General features: G+C 39.0%; 1 protein-coding gene across 2 annotated transcripts in view; it reads left to right on the top strand.

Moving 5' to 3' along the window:
* PFKFB1 (6-phosphofructo-2-kinase/fructose-2,6-biphosphatase 1) overlaps positions 1 to 24887 on the top strand; it is a 137630-nt gene that overhangs the window by 105429 nt on the left and 7314 nt on the right. For both annotated transcript variants that reach the window (XM_047093651.1, XM_047093652.1), the window contains exon 10: positions 823 to 927. In XM_047093651.1, coding sequence (XP_046949607.1) covers positions 823 to 927 — 105 coding nt within the window. The remainder of the gene's footprint in view (positions 1 to 822; positions 928 to 24887) is intronic.

The raw sequence follows: 24887 nt of genomic DNA, 5'->3' as shown, positions 1-24887 counted from the left end.
CAATCTACACCCACACCATGCATGCACACACATACACACTCACAGATAGAGACACCTAGAGATACATATAGACAAACTCACCATAGACATACATGCAGTCTTTGTATACAAAGATACCTATATCACATAGACACGGAGAAGCATACTATGGTTGGAAATGTATGTAGTACAGATGCATAACCTCAAGTGTATTACCACAAATTCACATGACCTCCAACATAAGCACACAGATACTCACACATAGACACCAGAGACATAATCAGAGACATACACATTCACAGAAACACATGCCACAGACACACTGAGACCCAAATGGAGAGACAGACCATAGAGACGCTCACACGAGCACATTCTCAGATGCTCACTCTGTACACACACACACACACACACACTCACACAAACACACTAAAAATACTGAGACAAATACACAAACACAAGACATAGGTCCTTAAACATACCAGCATGCTACACATACACACACAAATACAGTTACAAATCCTTAAACCCATATGTTTACAAAAAAATACTTATACAATGTACATATACAAACCTATTGGGACAACCACAAAGAAATACCACAGGTACCTACCATATACTATATGCTCAACCATGAACACATCTGTACATATGCACACAGTCTCACATCCACACACTTCGTGCGCACACACACACACACACTCAGACAACAGGCACAAACTTAGATCTGTGTTTACAGAAACCCAGGTTATTGTGTGCTGTTGTTTCACAATCATTGGCCTCAGAACTATGGTAAAGGCTTGTGGGTTTCACCTTGTGAATTTGTTCCCAAATAATTTTTTCCAGGGTGTCTGTGAGGAGATGACCTATGAAGAAATCCAGGAACACTACCCTGAGGAATTTGCACTACGGGACCAAGATAAATATCGCTACCGCTATCCCAAGGGAGAGGTAAGGGTTGGAGGGGCTGCCTGACTCCTAGAACACCTGCCAGTATCTTCATTCCAACTACCAGGATTCCACAGTCTCCTGAACAGCTTTAGAATCAGAGTAAAGCATATTTTGTAGCAGCTGTCATCCCACAAGGCACATGACAATCTGGCTCTTGCCTGCTTCTTTTCCATCTGCTTTCAGGAGGGCTCACTTTATCCTACATGTTGTCTTTAGTTTATTTTCACTAAAGACACTTCATATAGTTCAACATACTCCTGACATATTATTGCCAAGTTGCCTAAAGCTCCAGTCACTGTGGGAAGTGGGTTGAAGACCCAAGGAACAATGGCTAATAGTTTAACTAAATTCTTTGCCACCACATAAACCAGACCATCAATTCCCTATTCCCATATCAGGTGGGTCCTTATTGCTTTCAACCCAGACTCCATTTAGCAAGTTCCACACTGGAAATTATTTATTAGTCATACTCCATTTCTGAAATAAATTCCTGGGAACAATTATCAGAAAAGCAGGACACCAGCGAAGGTAAAGCAACAGACATCATATGTTACAAAACACATTTCACATTTTTATCCTCATCCTTTGAAATGACATTCTAAAGTCAGTCTGAGTTTGCCTTTATTTTCCTTTACACATTTTGAAGGCTATATTATTGGAGGCATACACATTTAAAGTAATTATATCTTTTGACCAAATTGCATGTTTTATTATTAATAATAATATTTCCCTAATAATATTCCTTGCTTAAAAGTGTATTTTATGTAAGATTGATACAGCTATATAATTGTTTTCTGCTTAGTATTTGCCAATTTAATCTTTATTTACTCATTTACATTCAACTTCTCTATTTATTTTTGTTTAATGTCTCTTGTAAACAGCATATACTTGGCTTTTGTTGTTTTTAATACAAACTGAAAATATATGCCTTTTGAATGGTAATTTTGGCACATTTACTTTTATTGTAATGACCGAATTATTTGACCTTATTTCTAGTCTCTTATTTTGAGCTCTTTATGCTTAGTTTATTTTTCTGTTTCTCTCTTCTTTACAATTGTGCTCCTGAGTTTTTACATCTATATTTAAGATATATAATCAATTTCATTCTTTTAGAGATTACTCTTAACATTTTAATATACATGATCAACAAAATCTAAAATCAGTACTTTCACTTTTCCCCTAAAACAATATAATAACTTCAGAACTCTTGTCCTTCCCTCACCTAAATTACATATTAATTGTTTTGTATTTTAGTTCAACCTTGTGTCTTAATCCTCAAATGAATTATATTGTTATAATTAAACTATTTATGCAGTCAATGTCTATTTAGACTTAACCACATTAACCACTTCCTTTAATCATTCTTTCTTCATTTTTTAATAGGAAATTTATTGTCAAATTGTTTTCCATACAACACCCAGTGCTCCTCCCAACAGATGCCCTCTTCAATGCCCATCACCCACTTTCCCCTCCATCCCACCACCCATGAACCCTCAGTTTATTCTCAGTTTTTAAGAGTCTCTTATGGCTTGGCTCCCTCCCTCTCTAACTGTTTTTTTTCCCTTGCACTCCCCCATGGTCTTCTGTTAAGTTTCTCAGGATCCACATAAGAGTGAAAACATATGGAATCTGTCTTTCTCTGTATGACTTATTTCACTTAGCATAACACTCTCCAGTTCCATCCGCGTTGCTACATAGGACATATTTCATTCTTTCTCATTGCCACGTAGTATTCCATTGTATATATAAACCACAATTTCTTTATCCATTCATCAGTTGATGGACATTTAGGTTCTTTCCATAATTTGGCTATTGTTGAAAGTCCTGCTATAAACATTGGGGTACAAGTGCCCCTATGCATCAGAACTCCTGTATCCCTTGGGTAAATTCCTAGCAGTGCTATTACTGGATCATAGGGTAGATCTATTTTTCATTTTTTGAGGAACCTCCACACTGTTTTCCAGAGTGGCTGCACCAGTTTGCATTCCCACCAACAGTGCGAGAGGGTTCCCGTTTCTCCACATCTTCTCCAGCATCTATAGTCTCCTGATTTGTTCATTTTGGCCACTCTGACTGGCGTGAGGTGATCTCTGAGTGTGGTTTTGATTTGTATTTCCCTGATAATGAGCGACGTTGAACATCTTTTCATGTGCCTGTTGGCCATCTGGATGTCTTCTTTAGAGAAGTGTCTATTCATGTTTTCTGCCCATTTCTTCACTGGGTTATTTGTTTTTTGGGTGTGGAGTTTGGTGAGCTCTTTGTAGATTTCGGATACTAGCCCTTTGTCTGATGTGTCATTTGCAAATATCTTTTCCCATTCCGTTGGTTGTCTTTTAGTTTTGTTGATTGTTTCCTTTGCAGTGCAGAAGCTTTTTATCTTGATGAGGTCCCAATAGTTCATTTTTGCTCTTAATTCCCTTGCCTTTGGGGATGTGTCAAGTAGGAAATTGCTGTGGCTGAGATTAGAGAGGTTTTTTCCTGCTTTCTCCTCTAGGGTTTTGATGGTTTCCTGTCTCACATTCAGATCCTTTACCCATTTTGAGTTTTTTTATTTTCGTGAATGCTGTAAGAAAGTGGTCTAGTTTCATTCTTCTGCATGTTGCTGTCCAGTTCTCTCAGCACCATTTGTTAAAGAGACTGTCTTTTTTCCATTGGATATTCTTTCCTGCTTTGTCAAAGATTAGTTGGCCATACTTTTGTAGGTCCAATTCTGGAGTCTCTATTCTATTCCACTGGTCTATATGTCTGTTTTTGTGCCAATACCATGCTGTCTTGATGATGACAGCTTTGTAGTAGAGGCTAAAGTCTGGGATTGTGATGCCTCCTGCTTTGGTCTTCTTCTTCAAAATTACTTTGGCTATTCGGGGCCTTTTGTAGTTCCACACAAATTTTAGGATTGCCTGTTCTAGCTTCGAGAAGAATGCTGGTGCAATTTTGATTGGGATTGCATTGAATGTGTAGAAAGCTTTGGGTAGTATTGACATTTTGACAATATTTAATCTTCCAATCCATGAGCATGGAATGTTTTTCCATTTCTTCATATCTTCTTCACTTTCCTTCATAAGCTTTCTATAGTTTTCAGCATACAGATCTTGTACATCTTTGGTTAGATTTTTTCCTAGGTATTTTATGATTCTTGGCACAATTGTGAATGGGATCAGTTTCTTTATTTGTCTTTCTGTTGCTTCATTATTAGTATATAAGAATGCAACTGATTTCTGTACATTAATTTTGTATCCTGCAACTTTGCTGAATTCATGTATCAGATCTAGCGACTTTTGGTGGAGTCTATCGGATTTTCCATGTATAATATCATGTCATCTGCAAAAAGTGAAAGGTTAACTTCATCTTTGCCAATTTTGATGCCTTTGATTTCCTTTTGTTGTCTGATTGCTGATGCTAGCACTTCCAACAATATGTGAAACAACAGTGCTGAGAGTGGACATCCCTGTCGTGTTCCTGATCTCAGGGAGAAAACTCTCAGTTTTCCCCATTGAGGATGATATTAGCTGTGGGCTTTTCATAAATGGCTTTTATGATGTTTAAGTATGTTCCTTCTATACCGACTTTCTTGAGGGTTTTTATTTTTAAAAATGCTGAATTTTTTCAAATGCTTTTTCTGCATTGATCGACAGGATCATATGGTTCTTATCTTTATTTTATTAATGTGATGTATCACATTGATTGATTTGTGAATATTGAACCAGTCCTGCAACCCAGGAATGAATCCCACTTGATCATGGTGAATAATTCTTTGTATATGCTATTGGATTCGATTTGCTAGTATCTTATTGAGAATTTTTGCATCCATATTCATCAGGGATATTGGCCTGTAGTTCTCTTTTTTTGTTGGGTCTTTGTCTGGTTTAGGAATCAAAATAATGCTTGCTTCATAGAATGAGTCTGGAACTTTTCCTTCCCTTTCTGTTTTTTGGAACAGCTTGAGAGGGATAGGTATTATCTCTGCTTTACATGCCTGGTGAAATTCCCGAGGGAGGCCATCTGGTCTTGGACTCTTATTTGTTGGGAGATTTTTGATAACTGATTCAATTTCATCGCTGGTTATGGGTATGTTCAAGTTTTCTATTTCTTCCTGTTTGAGTTTGGTAGTGTGTGGGTGCTAAGGAATTTGTCCATTTCTTCCAGGTTGTCCAGTTTGTTGGCATATAATTTTTCATCGTATTCCCTGATGATTGCTTGTATCTCTGAGGGATTGGTTGTTATCCATTTTCATTCATGATTTTATCTATTTGGGTCATCTCCCTTTTCTTTTTGAGAACCCTGGCTAGAGGTTTATCAATTTTGTTTATTTTTTTCAAAAAACCAACTCTTGGTTTCATTGATCTGCTCTACAGTTGTTTTTTAGATTCTATATTGTTTATTTCTGCTCTAATCTTTATTATTTCTCTTCTTCTGCTGGGTTTGGGGTGTCTTTGCTGTCTGCTTCTAGTTTCTTTAGGTGTACTGTTAGATTTTGTATTTGGGATTTTTCTTGTTTCTTGAGATAGGCCTGGATTGCAATGTATTTTCCTCTCAGGACTGCCTTCACTGCATCCCAAAGCGTTTGGATTGTTGTATTTTCATCTTCATTTTTTTCCATATCTTTTTTAATTTTTTCTCGAATTGCCTGGTTGATCCATTCATTCTTTAGTAGGGTGTTCTTTAACCTCCATGGTTTTGGAGGTTTTCCAGACATTTTCCTGTGGTTGATTTCAAATTTTATAGCATTGTGGTCTGACAGTGTGCATGGTATTATCTCAGTTCTTTCATACTTATGAAGGGCTGTTTTGTTACCCAGTATGTGATTGATCTTGCAGAATGTTCCGTGTGTACTCGAGAAGAAAGTATATTCTGTTGCTTTGGGATGCAGAGTTCTAAATATATCTGTCAAGTCCATCTGATCCAATGTACCATTCAGGGCCCATGTTTTTTTATTGATCCTGTGCCTAGATGATCTAGTCATTGTTGTCAGTGGGGTATTAAAATCCCCTGCAATTACCACATTCTATCAAGAAGGTTGCTTATGTTTATGAGTAATTGTTTTATATATTTGGGGGCTCCCGTATTCACTACATAGGCATTTATAATTGTTAGCTCTTCCTGATGGAAAGACCCTGTAATTATTATATAATGCCCGTCTTCATCTCTTGTTACATCCTTTAATTTAACGTCTAGTTTGTCTGATATAAGTATGGCTACTCCAGCTTTCTTTTGAATTCCAGTAGCATGATAGATAGTTCTCCATCCCTCACTTTCAATCTGAAGGTGTCCTCAGGTCTAAAAAGAGTCTCGTGTGGAGAGAAAAGAGATGTGTCTTGTTTTTTTTTTTCTTTTTTTATCCATTCTGATACCCTATGTCTTTTGGTTGGAGCATTTAATCCATTTACATTCAGTGTTATTATAGAAAGAGATGGGTTTATCATCATTGTCATGTCTGTAGTTTTCATGCTTGTAGTGATGTCTCTGGTACTTTGTCGTCCTTGCAACATTTCACTCACAGAATCCCCTCAGGATCTTTTGTAGGGCTGGTTTAGTGGTGATGAATTCCTTCAGTTTTTTGTTTGGGGAAACCTTTATCTCTCCTTCTATTGTAAGTGACAGACTTGCTGGATAAAGGATTCTCAGCTGCATATTTTTTCTGTTTGTCACATTGAAGATTTCCTGCCATTCCTTTCTGGCCTGCCAAGTTTTAGTAGATAGGTCTGCCACTACTCTTATGGGTCTACCTTTGTAAGTTAAAGCCTGCTTATCCCTAGCTGCTTTCAGAATTTTGTCTTTATCCTTGTATTTTGCCAGTTTCATTATGATATGTCATGCAGAAGATCGATTCAAGTTACATCTGAAGGGGGTTCTCTGTGTCTCTTGGATTTCAATGCCTTTTGACTTCCCCAGATCAGGGAAGTTCTCAGCTATGATTTGTTCAAGTATACCTTCAGCCCCTTTCTCTCCCTCTTCTTCTAGAATTCCTATGATACAGATACTGTTTTGTTTCATTGCATCACTTAGTTCTCTAATTCTCCCCTTGTACTCCTGGATTTTTTATCTCTCTTTTTCTCAGCTTCCTCTTTTTCCATAATTTTATCTTCTAATTCACCTATTCTCTCCTCTGCCTCTTCAATTCGTGCTATGGCTGCCTCCATTTTATTTTGCACCTCATGTATAGCATTTTTTAGCTCCTCATGACTATTTCTTTGTCCCTTGATCTCTGTAGCAATAGATTCTCTGGTGTCCTCTATGCTTTTTTTCAAGCCCTGCGATTAATTTTATGACTATTATTCTAAATTCTTTTTCTGTTTTATTGCTTAAATCATTTTTGATCACTTCGTTAGCCATTGCTACTTCCTGGAGTTTCTTTTGAGGAGAATTCTTTCCTTTCGTCATCTTGGGTAGTCCCTGTGGTGGCTCCAAACTGCAGAGTACCTCCCCTGTACTGTTCAGAGTAACTTGTGTTGGTGGGCGGGGCCCCAGTCAGATATGATGTCTGCCCTCAGCCCACTGCTGCGGCCACAGTCAGACTGGTATGTACCTTATCTTCCTCTCTCCCAGGGGCAGGACTCACTGTGGAGTGGTGTGGCCCCTGTCTGGGCTACTTGCGCACTGCCCGCTTGTGGTGCTGCTTATAGGATCTGGCATATTACCCAGGATGGATCAGTCGGGTGCACAGGGGCCGGAGGGGCAGGCTTCACTCGCTTTGCCGTTGGTGGTCCCCTGTGGGAGGGGCCCTGCAGCACGAGGGAGGCAGGACCCTCTGATGGATGCATCCACAGAAGCACAGCATTGGGCGTTTGCCTGGTGCAAGCAAGTTTGGTGACAGGAACAGGTTCCCTTTGGAAATTCAGCTGGGGGATGGGAGAGGTAGATGGCACTTGCCAGCACCTTTGTTTGCCCACTGAACTAAGCCCTGTTCCGGGGCTCAACAACTCTCCCTCCCAGCATCCTCTCACCCTCCCTGCTCTCTGAGAACAGAGCTGTTGACTTTTAACATTCCAGATGTTAATTCCCACTGGCTTTCAGAACTCACAGAATCTGGCCCCTCCACTTTTGCAAGCCAGACTTTGGGGGCTCTGCCTTCCCAGGTGGGCTGCCCCTCCACGGCCCCAGCTCCCTCCCACCAGTCCATGTAGCATGCACCGCCTCTCCACCCTTCCTACCCTCTTCCGTGGGCCTCTTGTCTATGCTTGGCTCTGGAGAGTCCATTCTGGTAGTCTTCTGCTAGAGGTTTTCTGGGTTATTTAAGCAGATGTGGGTGGAATCTAAGCGATCAGCAGGACGAGGTGAGCCCAGCGTCCTCCTATGCCACCATCTTCCACTTTGAGTCCAATCATTCTTTATTCTTGTATCTCGAGTTTTTCCTTCTGTGTTCAATTTCCATCTTTCAGAAATTACTTCAGTGATGGGAGCCAAGGTGGCTCAGTCAGTTGAGTGTCTGACTCTTGGATTTGGCTCAGGTCCTTACTTTGTGGTTTGTGGGTTTGAGCCCCATAGCAGTCTCAGTGCTGCTGTTGCCAAGCTTGTTTTGGATTCTTTCTCTCTCTCTTCCCTTCCTCTGCTCTCTCTTTCAAAATAAACAGATAAACTTACAAAAATTACTTCAGTGAGGATTTTTTGGCAACAAAGTAATCTTTCTGTCTATAAGTGTCTTTGGGGAAGTCCTCAATACCATGTGATAATTTGCCTGAGCATAAATCTCTAGGTTGATGGATTGGTGAGGCTAAGACTTCCACTTCTATATTAAATGGTAATGGAGGGAGGGGGCATCTTTGTCTTGTTAAAGACTGTAGGGGAAAGTCTGTCAGTTTTTACCCATTGAGGATGATATTAGCTGTGGGTCTTTCATATATGGCCTTTATGATCTTGAGATATATTTCTTTTGTCCCTAGTTTTTTTTTTATCAAGAATAGATGCTTTATGGTGTCAAATGCTTTTTCTGCATGCATTGAGAGGATCATAAGGTTCTTATCCTGTCTTTTATTAATGTGGTGTGTCACTTTGATTGTTTTATGAGTTTTGAACCAGACCTGTAGCCCAGGAATAAATCCCACTTGATTGTGGTGAATATTTTTAATGTACTGTTGAATTAGGTATACTAGTATCCTGTTGAGAATTTTTGCATTCCTTTTCATCAGGGATATTGGTCTTTAATTCTCCTTTTTAGCAGGGTCTTCAGTTTTGGAATCAAGGTAATGCTGGCTTCATAAAAAGAGTTTGTAAGTTTTTCTTCCATTTCTTCTTTTTTGGAACAGCTTGAGAAGAATATGTATTAAGTCTTCTTTAGATATATGTTACAATTTCCCTGGGAAACCACCTGGCCCACCTGTGAGCTTTATGATTACTAATTCAATTTCATTGCTGGTTATGGGACTGTTCAAATTTTCTATTTCTTCCTGTTTCAGTTTTGGTTGTTTGTGAGTTTCTAGGAATTTGTCCTGTCCCTTTCTTCCAGAAAGCCCAGTTTGTTGGCATATAATTTTTCACAGTATTCTCTTTAATTGTTTGTGTTTCTGTGGTGCTAAGTGTAATCTCTCCTCTTTCATTCATGATTTTAACTATTTGGGTCCTTGCTTATTTTAATAAGTATGGTTAGGAGGTTATCAATTTTGTTTACTCTTTCAAAGAACCAGCTATTAAGTTTAATTGATCTGTTCTACCATTGTTGTTTTTGTTTCTTTGTTTGTGTGTTTGTTTCTATTTTATTTCTGCTCTAATATTTATTATTTCCCTTATTCTGACTTTAAGCTTCATTTGCTGTTGCTTTACTAGCTTCTTTAGATGTAAGGTTAGATTGTGTATTTGGGGCCTTTCTTGCTTATTGATATAGACTTGAATTGGAATGCACTTTCCTCTTAGGATTGCCTTTGCTGCATTCCCAAAGAGATTGGACTGTACTGTTTCATTTTCATTTGCTTCCATGTATTTAAATTTTTTTTCATTAATTCCCTGGTTAACCCATTCATTTCTTAGTAGGATGTTCTTTAGCTTCCGTGTATTTGAAGACTTTCCAATTTTTTTCTTGTGGTTAACATCAAGTTTCATAGTGTTGTGATCTGAAAATATGCATGGTATGATCTCAATCTTTTTGTATTTGTTGAGGGCTGATTTGTGACCTAGTCTGTAATCTATTGTGAAGAATGTTCCACACACAAAGAATAATGTGTATTCTGCTGCTTTAGGATGAAATGTTCTGAATATATCTGTTAAGTCTATCTAGTTCAGTGTGTCATTCTAAGCCATTGTTTCCTTGTTGATTTTCTGCTTACATGATCTTTCCATTACTGTGAGTTGGGTGTTAAAGTCTCCTATTATTATTGTATTATTATCGATGAGTTTATTTATATGTACTACTAATTGGTTTATATATTTGGGTTCTCTCCAATTGGGGGCATAAATATTTACAATTGTTAGGTCTTCTTGGTGGAGAGACCCCTTAATTATGATATAACGCCTTTCTTCATCTCTTGTTACAGTCTTTGTTTTAAAATCTAGTTTGTCTGATATAAGTATGGCTACTCTGGCATCCATGCTCCTGGATTGGAAGAACACACATTATTCAAATGTCTATACTGGAGCGCCTGGGTGGCTCAGTTGGTTGAGTGTCCAGCTTTGGCTCAGGTCATGATCTCGCAGTTCATGAGTTCAAGCCCTGTGTCAGGCTCTGTGCTGACAGCTCAGGGCCTGGAGCCTGCTTCCGATTCTGTGTGTCTCTCTCTCTGCCCCTTCCCCGCTCATGCTCTGTCTCTCTTTGTCTCTCAAAAATGAATAAATGTTAAAAAATTAATGTCTATACTTCCCAAAGCAACCTACACATTTAATGCAATCCCTACCAAAACACCACCAGCATGCTTTACAGACATAGATCAAACAATCCTAACATTTGTAAGGAACCACAAAAGACCCAAAAGAGACAAAGCAATCCTGAAAAAGAAAAACAGAACTGGAAACATCATGATTCCGAATTTCAAGCTATATTACAATGCTGTAGTCATAAATACAGGATGGTCCTGGTACAAAAACAGACACATAGGCCAATGGAACAGATTATAAAACCCAGAAGAGGACCCACAACTATATGGTAGTCTTTGACAAAGCAGGAAAGAATATCAAATGAAGAAAAGACAATATCTTCAATAAATGTTGTTGGGAAAACTGGACAGCAATGTGCAGAAGAATGAAACTGGACTACTTTCTTACACCATACACAAAAGTAATTCAAAATGGAGGAAAGATCTAAATGTGAGACAGGAAACCATCAAAATCCTAGAGGAGAACACAGGCAGCAACCACTTTGACCTTGGCCAGAGTAACTTCTTACTATACATGTCACTGAAGGCAAGGGGAATGAACAAAAGCAAAAATGATATTTATCAAGATAAAAAGCTTCCACATAGGGAAAGGAAAAAAAAAACAATCAACAAAACTAAAAGGCAGCCTATAGAATAGAAGATATTTGCAAATGACATATCTGATAAATGATTAGTATTCAAAATCTGTAAAGAACTTAACAAACTCAACAACCATAATACAAACAGCCCAGTTAAGAAATGGGTAGAAGACATTACTAGACTCTATTACAAAGAAGACACCCAGATGGCTAACAGACACATGAAAAGATGCTAAACATCACTCATCATCAGGAAAATACAAATCAAAACCACAATGAGATACTACCTCACACCTGTCATAATGGCTAAAATTAACAATACAAGAAATAGCAGGTGTTGGCAAGGATATGGAAAAAGGAGAACCTTTTTGCACTGCTGGTGGGAGTGCAAACTGGTGCAACCACTTTGATCAGTGTGGAGTTTCTTCAAAAAACTAAAAATAGAACAACCCTAAGATTCAGCAATTGCACTATTAGGTAATTACCCAAAGGATACAAAAGTACAGATTCGATAGGCTATATGCACCCTATGTTTGTAGCAGCATCATTAACAATGACTATACTATGGAGAGAGCCCAAATGTCCATGGACCAATGAATGCATAAAGAAGATGTGGTATATATACACAATGGAATATTACTTAGCCATCAAAAATGTCATTTGCAATGATGTGGATAGGTCTAGAATGTATTATGCTAAGCGAAATAAGTCAATTGGAGTAAGAAAAATACAATATGATTTCATTCATATGTGGAATTTAAGAAATGAAACAGATGAACATATAGAAAACAGGGGTGAGAGAAGAAAGGAAAACAAAGCACAAGAGACTCTTAGTGATAGAGAACAAACTGAAGGATGATGGAGGGAGGTGGGAGGGAGATGGGCTAGATCGGTATTAAGAAGGACACTTGTGATCAGCACTGGGTGTTGTATGTAAGTGATGAATCACTGAATTGTACTTGTAAAATCAATTTGCTCTGTACACCAACTGAAATACAAATTAAAAAAATTAAACTGCACCTTGACCGTTGTTTTCTTTCAGCATTTTGAAGATATTGCCACCACTGTCCTCTGTGTTCTAATGTGGCTAAGAAGCCTCCACTCAAGTTAATTGCTGCTTCTCTTCTCTCTGGCTGCCTTTAATGTCTTTTATCTTCATTGTTTTTAAGTTACACTGTGATATGTCTGAATATTTTTTCATTTATTTTGCTTGGGATTAAACTTCCTGAATCTGAGGATTGGGATTCTTCATCAATTCTAGAAAACTCTAAGACATTATGTCTTACTCCTTTTTCATATTTTCTCCTTCTGGAAGTACAGTTTAATGTGTGTGAATCCTGCCCCTATACTCTATGTTTCCTAAATTATTATTATTTTTAAAGTCTTTGCTGCATTTTGAGTAATTACTTCAGGACTATCTTCTAAATCACTGTTTCTTAATTTGTATCTAAACTTTTGTTTACTCAATGCAATGAGTTTTCGGTTTTAATAAATATATAATTTGATTCTAGAAATTCTATTACTTTTTTAAAATCTACATTATATTTAATATCATCTTCTTTCTTTCTTACATTTTTATTCCATCTTCTATTTCTTTATAAATTTAAAACATTTATTTTATGTTTTGGATCTTTTATCTTAAATTTTTAGAGTTCTCTTATTGTTTCTACTTATTTTCATTCATCGTAGCTTATTTCCCTTGTGCGTTATGTGAGCTTCTATGGGCAAAATTTATATGTAAGAATCCCACAGCCTACATTGAGAAAATTCAGGGATAATTCCCATTTGCTTCTTCCATAAAATTCTGGGAACTAATGACTTGAAGTCACTTTTTGTTAAACTCTCATCTTAGCATTTTCCAAAGCACATGGGTATTGTAATTCTGAACCACAAACACACCTGATGGTAGGTTTGTGGTTAATATATTACTACAGGAATATTTTCCTTATTTTTCCACCAAGAGTCAAGCAGAGACAGATAAATGCCATTGTTCCTTTTGCCTGTGGATATTTTCTCTTTAATTTTTATATAATTTGTTATCAAATTGGTTACCATACAACACCCAGTGCTCATCCCAACAAGTGCCGTCCTCAATGCCCATCACCCATTCTCTCCTCTTCCCCAGCCCCCATCAACCTTCAGTTTGTTCTCAGTATTTAAGAGTCTCTTATGGTTTGCGTCCCTCCCTCTCTGTTTGTCACTATTTTTTCCTTTCCCTTCCCCCATGGTCTTCTGTTAAGGTTTTCAATATCCAGATACGAGTGAAAAATATGGTATCTCTCATTCTCTGACTGGCTTATTTCACATAACATAATACCCTCCAGTTCCATCCACGTTGCTGCAAATGGCATGATTTCATTCTTTCTCATTGCCAAGTAGTATCCCATTGTATATATAAGCCACTTCCTCTTTATCCATTCATCAGTTGATGGACATTTAGGCTCTTTCTACAATTTGACTATTGTTGAAAGTGCTGCTATAAACATTGGGGTACATGTGCCCCTATGCATCAGCACTCCTGTATCCCTTGGGTAAATTCCTAGTAGTGCTATTTCTGGGTGGTAGGGTAGTTCCATTTTTAATTTTTTGAAGAACCTTCACACTGTTTTCCAGAGTGACTGCACCAATTTGCATTCCCACCAACAGTACAAGAGTGTTCCTGTTTCTCCACATCCTTGCCAGCATCTAGAGTCTCCCAATTTGTTCATTTTGGGCACTCTGACCAGTGGGAGGTGGCATCTCAGTGTGGCTTTAATTTTTACTGCCCTGATTATGAATGACGTGGGGCAGCGTTTCATGTGTCTATTGCCTATCTGGATGGCTTCTTTGGAAAAGTGTCTATTCATGTCTTCTGCCCATTTCTTCACTGGATTATTTATCAGGTGTGGAGTTTGGTGAGTTCCTTATAGATTTTGGATACTAGCCCTTGGTCCGATATGTCATTTGAAAATATCTTTTCCCATTCCATTGGTTGCCTTTGAGTTTTGTTGATCATTTGTTTTGCAGTGCAGAAGGTTTTTATCTTGAAGAGGTACCATAGGTCATTTTTGCTTTTAATTACCTTGCCATTGGAGATGTGTGGAGCAAGAAATTGCTATAGCTGAGGTCAAAGAGGTTGTTGCCTTCTTTCTCCTCTAGGGTTTTGGTGATTTCCTACCTCACATTCAGGTCTTTCTTCCATTTTGAGTTTATTTTTGTGAATGGTGTACGTGTTCTAGTTGCATTCTTCTTCACGTTGCTGTCTAGTCCTCCCAGCACCATTTGTTAAAGAGACTGTCTTTTTTCCATTGGATACTCTCTCCTGCTTTGTCAAAGTTTAGTTGGCCATACTTTTGTGGGTCCAATTCTGGAGTCTCTATTCTATTCCATTGGTCTATGTGTCTGGTTTCTGCCAACCATACTGTCTTGATGATGACAGCTTTGTAGTAGAGGCTAAAGTCTGGGATTGTGATGCCTCCTGCTTTGGTCTTCTTCTTCAAAATTACTTTGGCTATTCAGAGTCTTTTCTGGTTCCATACAAATTTTAGGATTGTTTGTTCTAGCTTTCAGAACAATGCCAGTGCAATTTTGATTGGGATCGTATTGAATGTGTAGATTGCTTTGGGTAGTATTGACATTTTAACAAAATTTATTCTTCCAATCCATGAGAATGGAATGTTTTTTAATTTCTTTGTATCTTCAATTTCTTTCAGAAGCTTTCTATAGTTTTCAGCACACAGATCTTTTACGTCTTTGGTTAGGTTTATTCCTAGGCATTTTATGGTACTTGGTGCAATTGTAAATGAAATCAGTTTCTTTATTTCTCTTTCTGTTGCTTCATTATTGATGTATAAAAATGCAACCAATTTCTGTACATTGATCTTGTACCCTACGACTTTGCTGAATTCATGTATCAGTTCTAGGAATCTTTTGGTGGAGTCTTTCAGGTCTTCATGTAGAGTATCATGTCGTCTGCAAAAAGTGAAAGTTTGACTTCTTGTTTGAAAATTTTGATGCTTTTTATTTCATTTTGTTGTCTGATTGCTAAGGCTATGGCTTCCAACACTATGTTTTTTTTTAATATATGAAATTTATTGTCAAATTGGTTTCCATACAACACCCAGTGCTCATCCCAAAAGGTGCCCTCCTCAATACCCATCACCCACCCTCCCCTCCCTCCCACCCCCCATCAACCCTCAGTTTGTTCTCAGTTTTTTAACAGTCTCTTATGCTTTGGCTCTCTCCCACTCTAACCTCTTTTTTTTTTTCTTCCCCTCCCCCATGGGTTCCTGTTAAGTTTCTCAGGATCCACATAAGAGTGAAACCATATGGTATCTGTCTTTCTCTGTATGGCTTATTTCACTTAGCATCACACTCTTCAGTTCGATCCACGTTGCTACAAAAGGCCATATTTCATTCTTTCTCATAGCCAAGGAGTATTCCATTGTGTATATAAACCACAATTTCTTTATCCATTCATCAGTTGATGGAAATTTAGGCTCTTTCCATAATTTGGCTATTGTTGAGTGTGCTGCTATAAACATTGGGGTACAAGTGCCCCGATGCATCAGTACTCGTGTATCCCTTGGATAAATTCCTAGCAGTGCTATTGATGGGTGATAGGGTAGGTCTATTTTTAATTTTCTGAGGAACCTCCACACTGCTTTCCAGAGCGGCTGCACCAATTTGCATTCCCACCAACAGTGCAAGAGAGTTCCCGTTTCTCCACATCCTCTCCAGCATCTATAGTCTCCTGATGTGTTCATTTTGGCCACTCTGACTGGCGTGAGGTGATCTCTGAGTGTGGTTTTGATTTGTATTTCCCTGATAATGAGCGACGTTGAACATCTTTTCATGTGCCTGTTGGCCATCTGGATGTCTTCTTTAGAGAAGTGTCTTTTCATGTTTTCTGCCCATTTCTTCACTGGGTTATTGTTTTTCGGGTGTGGAGTTTGGTGAGCTCTTTATAGATTTTGGATACTAGCCCTTTGTCCGATATGTCATTTGCAAATATCTTTTCCCATTCCGTTGGTTGCCTTTTAGTTTTGTTGGTTGTTTCCTTTGCTGTGCAGAAGCTTGTTATCTTCATAAGGTCCCAGTAATTCACTTTTGCTTTTAATTCCCTTGCCTTTGGGGATGTGTCGAGTAAGAGATTGCTACGGCTGAGGTCAGAGAGGTCTTTTCCTGCATTCTCCTCTAAGGTTTTGATGGTTTCCTGTCTCACATTCAGGTCCTTTATCCATTTTGAGTTTATTTTTGTAAATGGTGTGAGAAAGTGGTCTAGTTTCAACCTTCTGCATGTTGCTGTCCAGTTCTCCCAGCACCATTTGTTAAAGAGGCTGTCTTTTTTCCATTGGATGTTCTTTCCTGCTTTGTCAAAGATGAATTGGCCATACGTTTGTGGGTCTAGTTCTGGGGTTTCTATTCTATTCCATTGGTCTATGTGTCTGTTTTTGTGCCAATACCATGCTGTCTTGATGATGACAGCTTTGTAGTAGAGGCTAAAGTCTGGGATTGTGATGCCTCCTGCTTTGGTCTTCTTCTTCAAAATTACTTTGGCTATTCGGGGCCTTTTGTGGTTCCATGTGAATTTTAGGATTGCTTGTTCTAGTTTCGAGAAGAATGCTGGTGCAATTTTGATTGGGATTGCATTGAATGTGTAGATAGCTTTGGGTAGTATTGACATTTTGACAATATTTATTCTTCCAATCCATGAGCAGGGAATGTCTTTCCATTTCTTTAAATCTTCTTCAATTACCTTCCTAAGCTTTCTATAGTTTTCAGCATACAGATCTTTTACATCTTTGCTTAGATTTATTCCTAGGTATTTTATGCTTCTTGGTGCAATTGTGAATGGGATCAGTTTCTTTATTTATCTTTCTGTTGCTTCATTGTTAGTGTATAAGAATGCAACTGATTTCTGTACCTTGATTTTGTATCCTGTGACTTTGCTGAATTCATGTATCAGTTCTAGCAGACTTTTGGTGGAGTCTATCGGATTTTCCATGTATAATATCATGTCATCTGCAAAAAGCGAAAGCTTGACTTCATCTTTGCCAATTTTGATGCCTTTGATTTCCTTTTGTTGTCTGATTGCTGATGCTAGAACTTCCAGCACTATGTGAAACAACAGCGGTGAGAGTGGGCATCCCTGTCGTGTTCCTGATCTCAGGGAAAAAGCTCTCAGTTTTTCCCCGTTGAGGATGATGTTAGCTGTGGGCTTTTCATAAATGGCTTTTATGTTCTTTAAGTATGTTCCTTCTATCCCGACTTTCTCAAGGGTTTTTATTAAGAAAGGGTGCTGGATTTTGTCAAAGGCCTTTTCTGCATCGATTGACAGGATCATATGGTTCTTCTCTTTTTTTTTGTTAATGTGATGTATCACGTTGATTGATTTGCGAATGTTGAACCAGCCCTGCATCCCAGGAATGAATCCCACTTGATCATGGTGAATAATGCTTTTTATATGCTGTTGAATTCGATTTGCTAGTATCTTATTGAGAATTTTTGCATCCATATTCATCAGGGATATTGGCCTGTAGTTCTCTTTTTTTACTGGGTCTCTGTCTGGTTTAGGAATCAAAGTAATACTGGCTTCATAGAATGAGTCTGGAAGTTTTCCTTCCCTTTCTATTTCTTGGAATAGCTTGAGAAGGATAGGTATTATCTCTGCTTTAAACGTCTGGTAGAACTCCCCTGGGAAGCCATCTGGTCCTGGACTCTTATTTGTTGGGAGATTTTTGATAACCGATTCAATTTCTTCGCTGGTTATGGGTCTGTTCAAGCTTTCTATTTCCTCCTGATTGAGTTTTGGAAGAGTGTGGGTGTTCAGGAATTTGTCCATCTCTTCCAGGTTGTCCAATTTGTTGGCATATAATTTTTCATAGTATTCCCTGATAATTGTTTGTATCTCTGAGGGATTGGTTGTAATCATTCCATTTTCATTCATGATTTTATCTATTTGGGTCATCTCCCTTTTCTTTTTGAGAAGCCTGGCTAGAGGTTTGTCAATTTTGTTTATTTTTTCAAAAAACCAACTCTTGGTTTCGTTGATATGCTCTACAGTTTTTTTTAGATTCTATATTGTTTATTTCTGCTCTGATCTTTATTATTTCTCTTCTTCTGCTGGGTTTATGCTGCCTTTGCTGTTCTGCTTCTATTTCCTTTAGGTGTGCTGTTAGATTTTGTATTTGGGATTTTTCTTGTTTCTTGAGATAGGCCTGGATTGCAGTGTATTTTCCTCTCAGGACTGCCTTCACTGCATCCCAAAGCATTTCGATTTCTGTCTTTTCATTTTCATTTGTTTCCATATATTTTTTTAATTTCTTCTCTAATTGCCTGGTTGACCCATTCATTCGTTAGGAGGGTGTTCTTCAACCTCCATGCTTTTGGAGGTTTTCCAGACTTTTTCCTGTGGTTGATTTCAAGCTTCATAGCGTTGTGGTCTGAAAGTATGCATGGTATGATTTCAATTCGTGTATACTTATGAAGGGCTGTTTTGTGACCCAGTATATGATATATCTTGGAGAACGTTCCATGTGCACTCAAGAAGAAAGTATATTCTATTGCTTTGGGATGCAGAGTTCTAAATAGATCTGTCAAGTCCATCTGATCCAGTGTATCATTCAGGGCCCTTGTTTCTTTATTGACCATGTGTCTAGATGATCTATCCATTTCTGTAAGTGGGGTGTTAAAGTCCCCTGCAATGACCACATTCTTATCAATAAGGTTGCTTATGTTTATGAGTAATTGTTTTATATATTTTGGGGCTCCGGTATTTGGCGCATAGACATTTATAATTGTTAGCTCTTCCTGATGGATAGACCCTGTAATTATTATATAATGCCCTTCTTCATCTCTTGTTACAGCCTTTAATTTAAAGTCTAGTTTGTCTGATAGAAGTATGGCTACTCCAGCTTTCTTTTGGCTTCCAGTAGCATGATAAATGGTTCTCCATCCCCTCACTCTCAATCTAAAGGTGTCCTCAGATCTAAAATGAGTGTCTTGTAGACAGCAAATAGATGGGTCTTGTTTTTTTATCCATTCTGATACCCTATGTCTTTTGGTTGGCGCATTTAATCCATTTACATTCAGTGTTATTATAGAAAGATACGGGTTTAGAGTCATTGTGATGTCTGTATGTTTTATGCTTGTAGTGATGTCTCTGGTACTTTGTCACACAGGGTCCCCCTTAGGATGTCTTGTAGGTCTCGTTTAGTGGTGACAAATTCCTTCAGTTTTTGTTTGTTTGGGAAGGCCTTTATCTCTCCTTCTATTCTAAATGACAGACTTGCTGGATAAAGGATTCTTGGCTGCATATTTTTTCTGTTCAACACATTGAAGATCTCCTGCCAATCCTTTCTGGCCTGCCAAGTTTCAAAAGAGAGATCCGTCACGAGTCTTATAGGTCTCCCTTTATATGTGAGGGCACGTTTACCCCTTGCTGCTTTCAGAATTTTCTCTCTATCCTTGTATTTTGCCAGTTTCACTATGATATGTCGTGCAGAAGATCGATTCAAGTTACGTCTGAAGGGAGTTCTCTGTGCCTCTTGGATTTCAATGCCTTTTTCCTTCCCCAGTTCAGGGAAGTTCTCAGCTATAATTTCTTCAAGTACCCCTTCAGCACCTTTCCCTCTCTCTTCCTCCTCTGGGATACCAATTATGCGTATATTATTTCTTTTTAGTGTATCACTTAGTTCTCTAATTTTCCCCTCATACTCCTGGATTTTTCTATCTCTCTTTCTCTCAGCTTCCTCTTTTTCCATAACTTTATCTTCTAGTTCACCTATTCTCTCCTCTGCCTCTTCAATCCAAGCTGTCATCGTTTCCATTTTGTTTGGCATTTCCTTTAAAGCGCTTTTCAGGTCCTCTTGACTGTTCCTTAGTCCCTTGATCTCTGTAGCAAGAGATTCTCTGCTGTCCTCTATACTGTTTTCAAGCCCAGCGATTAATTTTATGACTATTATTCTAAATTCACTTTCTGTTATATTATTTAAATCCTTTGTGATCAGTTCATTAGCTGTTGTTATTTCCTGGAGATTTTCTGAGTGGAATTCTTCCGTTTGGTCATTTTGGATAGTCCCTGGAGTGGTCAGGACCTGCAGGGCACTTCCCCTGTGCTGTGGTGTATAACTGGAGTTGGTGGGCGGGGCCGCAGTCAGTCCTGATGTCTGCCCCCAGCCCACCGCTGGGGCCACAGTCAGACTGGTGTGTGCCTTCTCTTCCCCTCTCCTAGGGGCGGGATTCACTGTGGGGTGGCGTGGCCCGTCTGGGCTACTTGCACACTGCCAGGCTTGTGGTGCTGGGGATTTGGCATATTAGCTGGGGTGGGTACGCAAGGTGCACGGGGCAGGAGGGGCAGGCTTAGCTCGCTTCTCCTTAGGTGATCCACTTCAGGAGGGGCCCTGTGGCAGCCGGAGGGAGTCAGATCCGCTGCTGGAGGTTTGGCTCCACAGAAGCACAGAGTTGGGTGTTTGCGTGGAGCGAGCAAGTTCCCTGGCAGGAACTGGTTCCCTTTGGGATTTTGGCTGGGGGATGGGCGGGGGAGATGGCGCTGGTGAGTGCCTTTGTTCCCCACCAAACTGAGCTCTGTAGTCCGGGGGCTCAGCAGCTCTCCCTCCCTTTGTCCTCCAGCCTTCCTGCTTTCTGAGCAGAGCTGTTAACTTATGACCTCCCAGACGCTAAGTCACGCTTGCTGTCAGAACACACTCCGGCCCCTCCACTTTTGCAAGCCAGACTCGGGGGCTCTGCTTGGCCGGCGAGCCACCCCTCCGCCCAGGCTCCCTCCCGTCAGTCCGTGGAGCGCGCACCTCCTCGCCGCCCTTCCTACCCTCTTCCGTGGGCCTCTCATCTGCGCTTGGCTCTGGAGACTCCGTTCTGCTAATCCTCTGGCAGTTTTGTGGGTTATTTAGGCAGGTGTAGGTGGAATCTAAGTGATCAGCAGGACGCGCGGTGAGCCCAGCGTCCTCCTACGCCACCATCTTCCCCAACACTATGTTAAACAACAGTGGTGACTGTGGATATCCCTGTCATGTTCCTGATCTCAGGAGGAAAACTCTAAGTTTTTCCCCATTAAAGATGATATTAGCTGTGGGCTTTCATCAATGGCTTGTATGATGTTTAAGTATGTTCCTTCTTTACCTACTTTCTTGAGAGTTTTTTAAGAAAGGGTGCTGTAGTTTGTCAAATGCTTTTTCTGCATCTATTGAAAGAATCATGTGGTTCTTATCCTTTCTTTTATTAATGTGATCTATCACTTTGATTGATTTGCAAATATTGAACCAGCCCTGCAGCCCAGGAATTAATCCCACTTGATCATGTGAATAATTATTTTTATATGGTTGAATTCGATTTGCTAGTATCTTGTTGGGAATTTTTGCATCCATATTCATCAGGGATATTGGCCTGTAGTTCTACGTTTTTGTGTGTGTGGTCTCTGTCTGTTTTGGGAATCAAAGTAATGCTGGCTTCATAGAATGTGTCCAGAAGTTGTCCTTCCATTTCTATTTTCTGGAACACCTTCAGAAGGATGGGTATTAACTATGCCTTAAATGTCTAGTAGAATTCCCCAGGGGAGCCATCTGGTCCAGGACTCATATTTGTTGGGAGATTTTGATAACTGATTATATTTCTTCATTAGTTATGGGTGTGATCAAATTTTTTATTTCTTCCTGTTTGAGTTTTGGAAGTGTGTGGGTGTTTAGGAATTTGTCCATTTCTTCCAGGATGTCCAGTTGGTTGGCATATAATTTTTCATAGTATTTCCTGATAATTGCTTGTATTTCCGAGGGATTGGTTGTGATTAATCCATTTTCTTTCATGATTTTATCTCTTTGGGTCCTCTCTCTTTTCTTTTTGAGAAGCCTGGCTAAAGGTTTATAAATTTTATTTTTTTCAAAAAACCAACTCTTAGTTTAATTGATCTGTTCTACTGTTTTATTTTTTTTATTCCTTATTTCTTTATTTCTGCTCTGATCTTTATTATTTCTCTTCTTCTGGTCAGTTTTGGCTTTCTTTGTTGTTCTGCTTCTAGTTCCCTTAGGTGTGCTGTTAGATTTCATATTTGGGATTGTTCTTGTTTCTTGAGATAGGCCTGGATTGCAATGTATTTTCCTCGTAGGACTGCCTTTGCTGCATCCCAATGGGTATGGACTGTCATGATTTCATTTTTATTTGTTTCCATTTTTTTAAAATTTTTTAATGTTTATTTATTTCTGAGACAGAGAGAGACAGAGCATGAGTGGGGGAGGGACAGAGAGAGAGGAAGACACAGAATCCGAAGCAGGCTCCAGGCTCAGAGCTGTCAGCATAAAGCCTGATGTGGGGCTCAAACTCACAAGCCATGAGATCATGACCTGAGTCGAAGTCAGTCGCTCAACCGGCTGAGCCAGCCAGGTGCCCCTCTCTATATTTTTTAATGTCTTCTTTGCCTGGTTGACCCATTCATTCTGTAGTAGGATGTTCTTTAACCTCCATGCATTTGGAGGTTTTTCCAGACTTTTTCCTGTGGTTGATTTCAAGTTTCATAGCATTGTGACCTGAAAGTGTGCATGGTATGATCTCAATTCTTTTATACGTATTAAAGGCTGTTTTGTGACCCAGTGTGTGATCTATCTTGGAGAATGTTCCATGGGCAGTTGAGAAGAATGTATATTCTTCTGCATTACAATGGAAAGTTCTACATATACCTGTCAAGTCCATCTTGTCCAGTGTATCATTCAGGGCCATTGTTTCTCATTGATTTTCTGTCTAGATGATCATTGTTATAGGTGGAGTATTAAAGTCCCCTGCAATTAACCACATTCTTACCAATAAGATTGCTTATGTTTGTGATTGTTTTGTATATTTGGGTGTTCCCAAATTGGTTGCATAGACATTTATAATTGTTAGCTTTTCTTGATGGACAGAGCCTGTAATTTGTTATATAAATTCCTTCTTCGTCTCTTGTTATAGCCTTTAGTTTAAAATCTAGTTAGTCTGATATAAGTATGGCTACTCCATCTTTCTTTTGTTTCCCAGTAGCCTGACAGATGGTATTCCCTCACTTTCAATCTGAAGATGTCCTCATGTCTAAAATGTGTCTCTTATAGACAGAAAATAGATGAGTCTTGTTGTTTTATTCATTCTTATACCCTATTTTTTTATTGGAGCATTTATTCCATTTACATTCAGAGTTATTATTGAAAGATATGTATTTAGAATTATTGTGTTATCTGTAGGGTTCATGCTTGTAGTGATATCTCTGGTCCTTTGTGGTCCTTGGAACATTTCACTCACAGTGTCCCCCTTAGGATCTCTTGTAAGGCTGGTATGGTGGTGATGAATTCCTTCAGTTTTTATTTGTTTGGGGAAACCTTTATCTCTCCTTCTATTCTGAATGACAGGCTTGCTGGATAAAGGATTCTTGGCTGCATATTTTTCCTGTTCATCACATTGAAGATTTCCTGCCACTCGTTTATGGCCTGCCAAGTTTCAGTAGATAGGTTTGCTACTACCCTTATGTGTCTACCCTTGTATGTTAAGGCCCATTTATCTGTAGCTGCTTTCAGAATTCTCTCTTTATCTTTGTATTTTGCCAGTTTCATGATGATATGTCATGCAGAATATTTATTCAAGTTATGTCTGAAGGGGGTCTCTGTGCCTCTTGGATTTCATTGCCTGTTTCTTTTCCCAGATTAGGGAGTTCTCAGCTATGTTTTGTTCAGGTACACTTTCGTCCCCTTTCTCTCTCTTCTTCTTCTTCTTCTGGAACTCCTATGATACGGATATTGTTCCATTTCTAAAATTTTTTAACACTTATTTATTTTTGAGAGAGACAGAGACAAAATGTGAGTGGGTTAGGGGCAGAGAGAGAGGGAGACACAGAATCCAAACCAGGCTCCAGGCTCTGAGCTGTTAGCACAGAACCCGATGCGGGGTCCTAACCCATGAACCGTGAGATCATGACCTGAACTAAAGTCGGTCGCTCAACTGAGTGAACCACCCAGGCACCCCAATATTGTTCCATTTCATAAATCACTTAGTTCTCTAATTCTCCCCTTGTGATCCAGAATTTTTTAATTTCTATTTTTCTCCATTTCTTCTTTTTCCATAATTTTATCTTCTATTTCACCTATTCTCCCTTTTGCCTTTTCAATCCTCACTGTGACCGCCTCTATTTTATTTTACACCTCATTTATAGTATTTTTAATTCATCACTAGCGTTTTTTACTTCCTTGAAATCTGCAGCAATAAGTTCTATGCTGTCTTGTATGCTTTTTTCAAGCCCAGAGATTAATTTTATGACTATTATTATAAACTCTTGTTCAGTTATATTGTTTATATCTGTTTCGAACAATTCTTTAGTTGTCATTTCTTCTTGGAGTTTCTATTGAAGAGAATTCTTCTGTTTCATCATCTTGGCTAGTTTCCTGTCCCTATGTGTTTTATTTTTTTTTTAATTTTTTTTTCAACGTTTATTTATTTTTGGGACAGAGAGAGACAGAGCATGAACGGGGGAGGGGCAGAGAGAGAGGGAGACACAGAATCGGAAACAGGCTCCAGGCTCTGAGCCATCAGCCCAGAGCCTGACGCGGGGCTCGAACTCACGGACCGCGAGATCGTG

This window comes from Lynx rufus, unplaced genomic scaffold (genome assembly GCF_022079265.1).
Source record: "Lynx rufus isolate CCGP_SWC_20201006 ecotype Redwood Valley unplaced genomic scaffold, mLynRuf1.p SCAF_35, whole genome shotgun sequence".
Classification (NCBI taxonomy): domain Eukaryota; kingdom Metazoa; phylum Chordata; class Mammalia; order Carnivora; family Felidae; genus Lynx; species Lynx rufus.
This window is presented reverse-complemented; position numbering and strand designations above follow the sequence as displayed.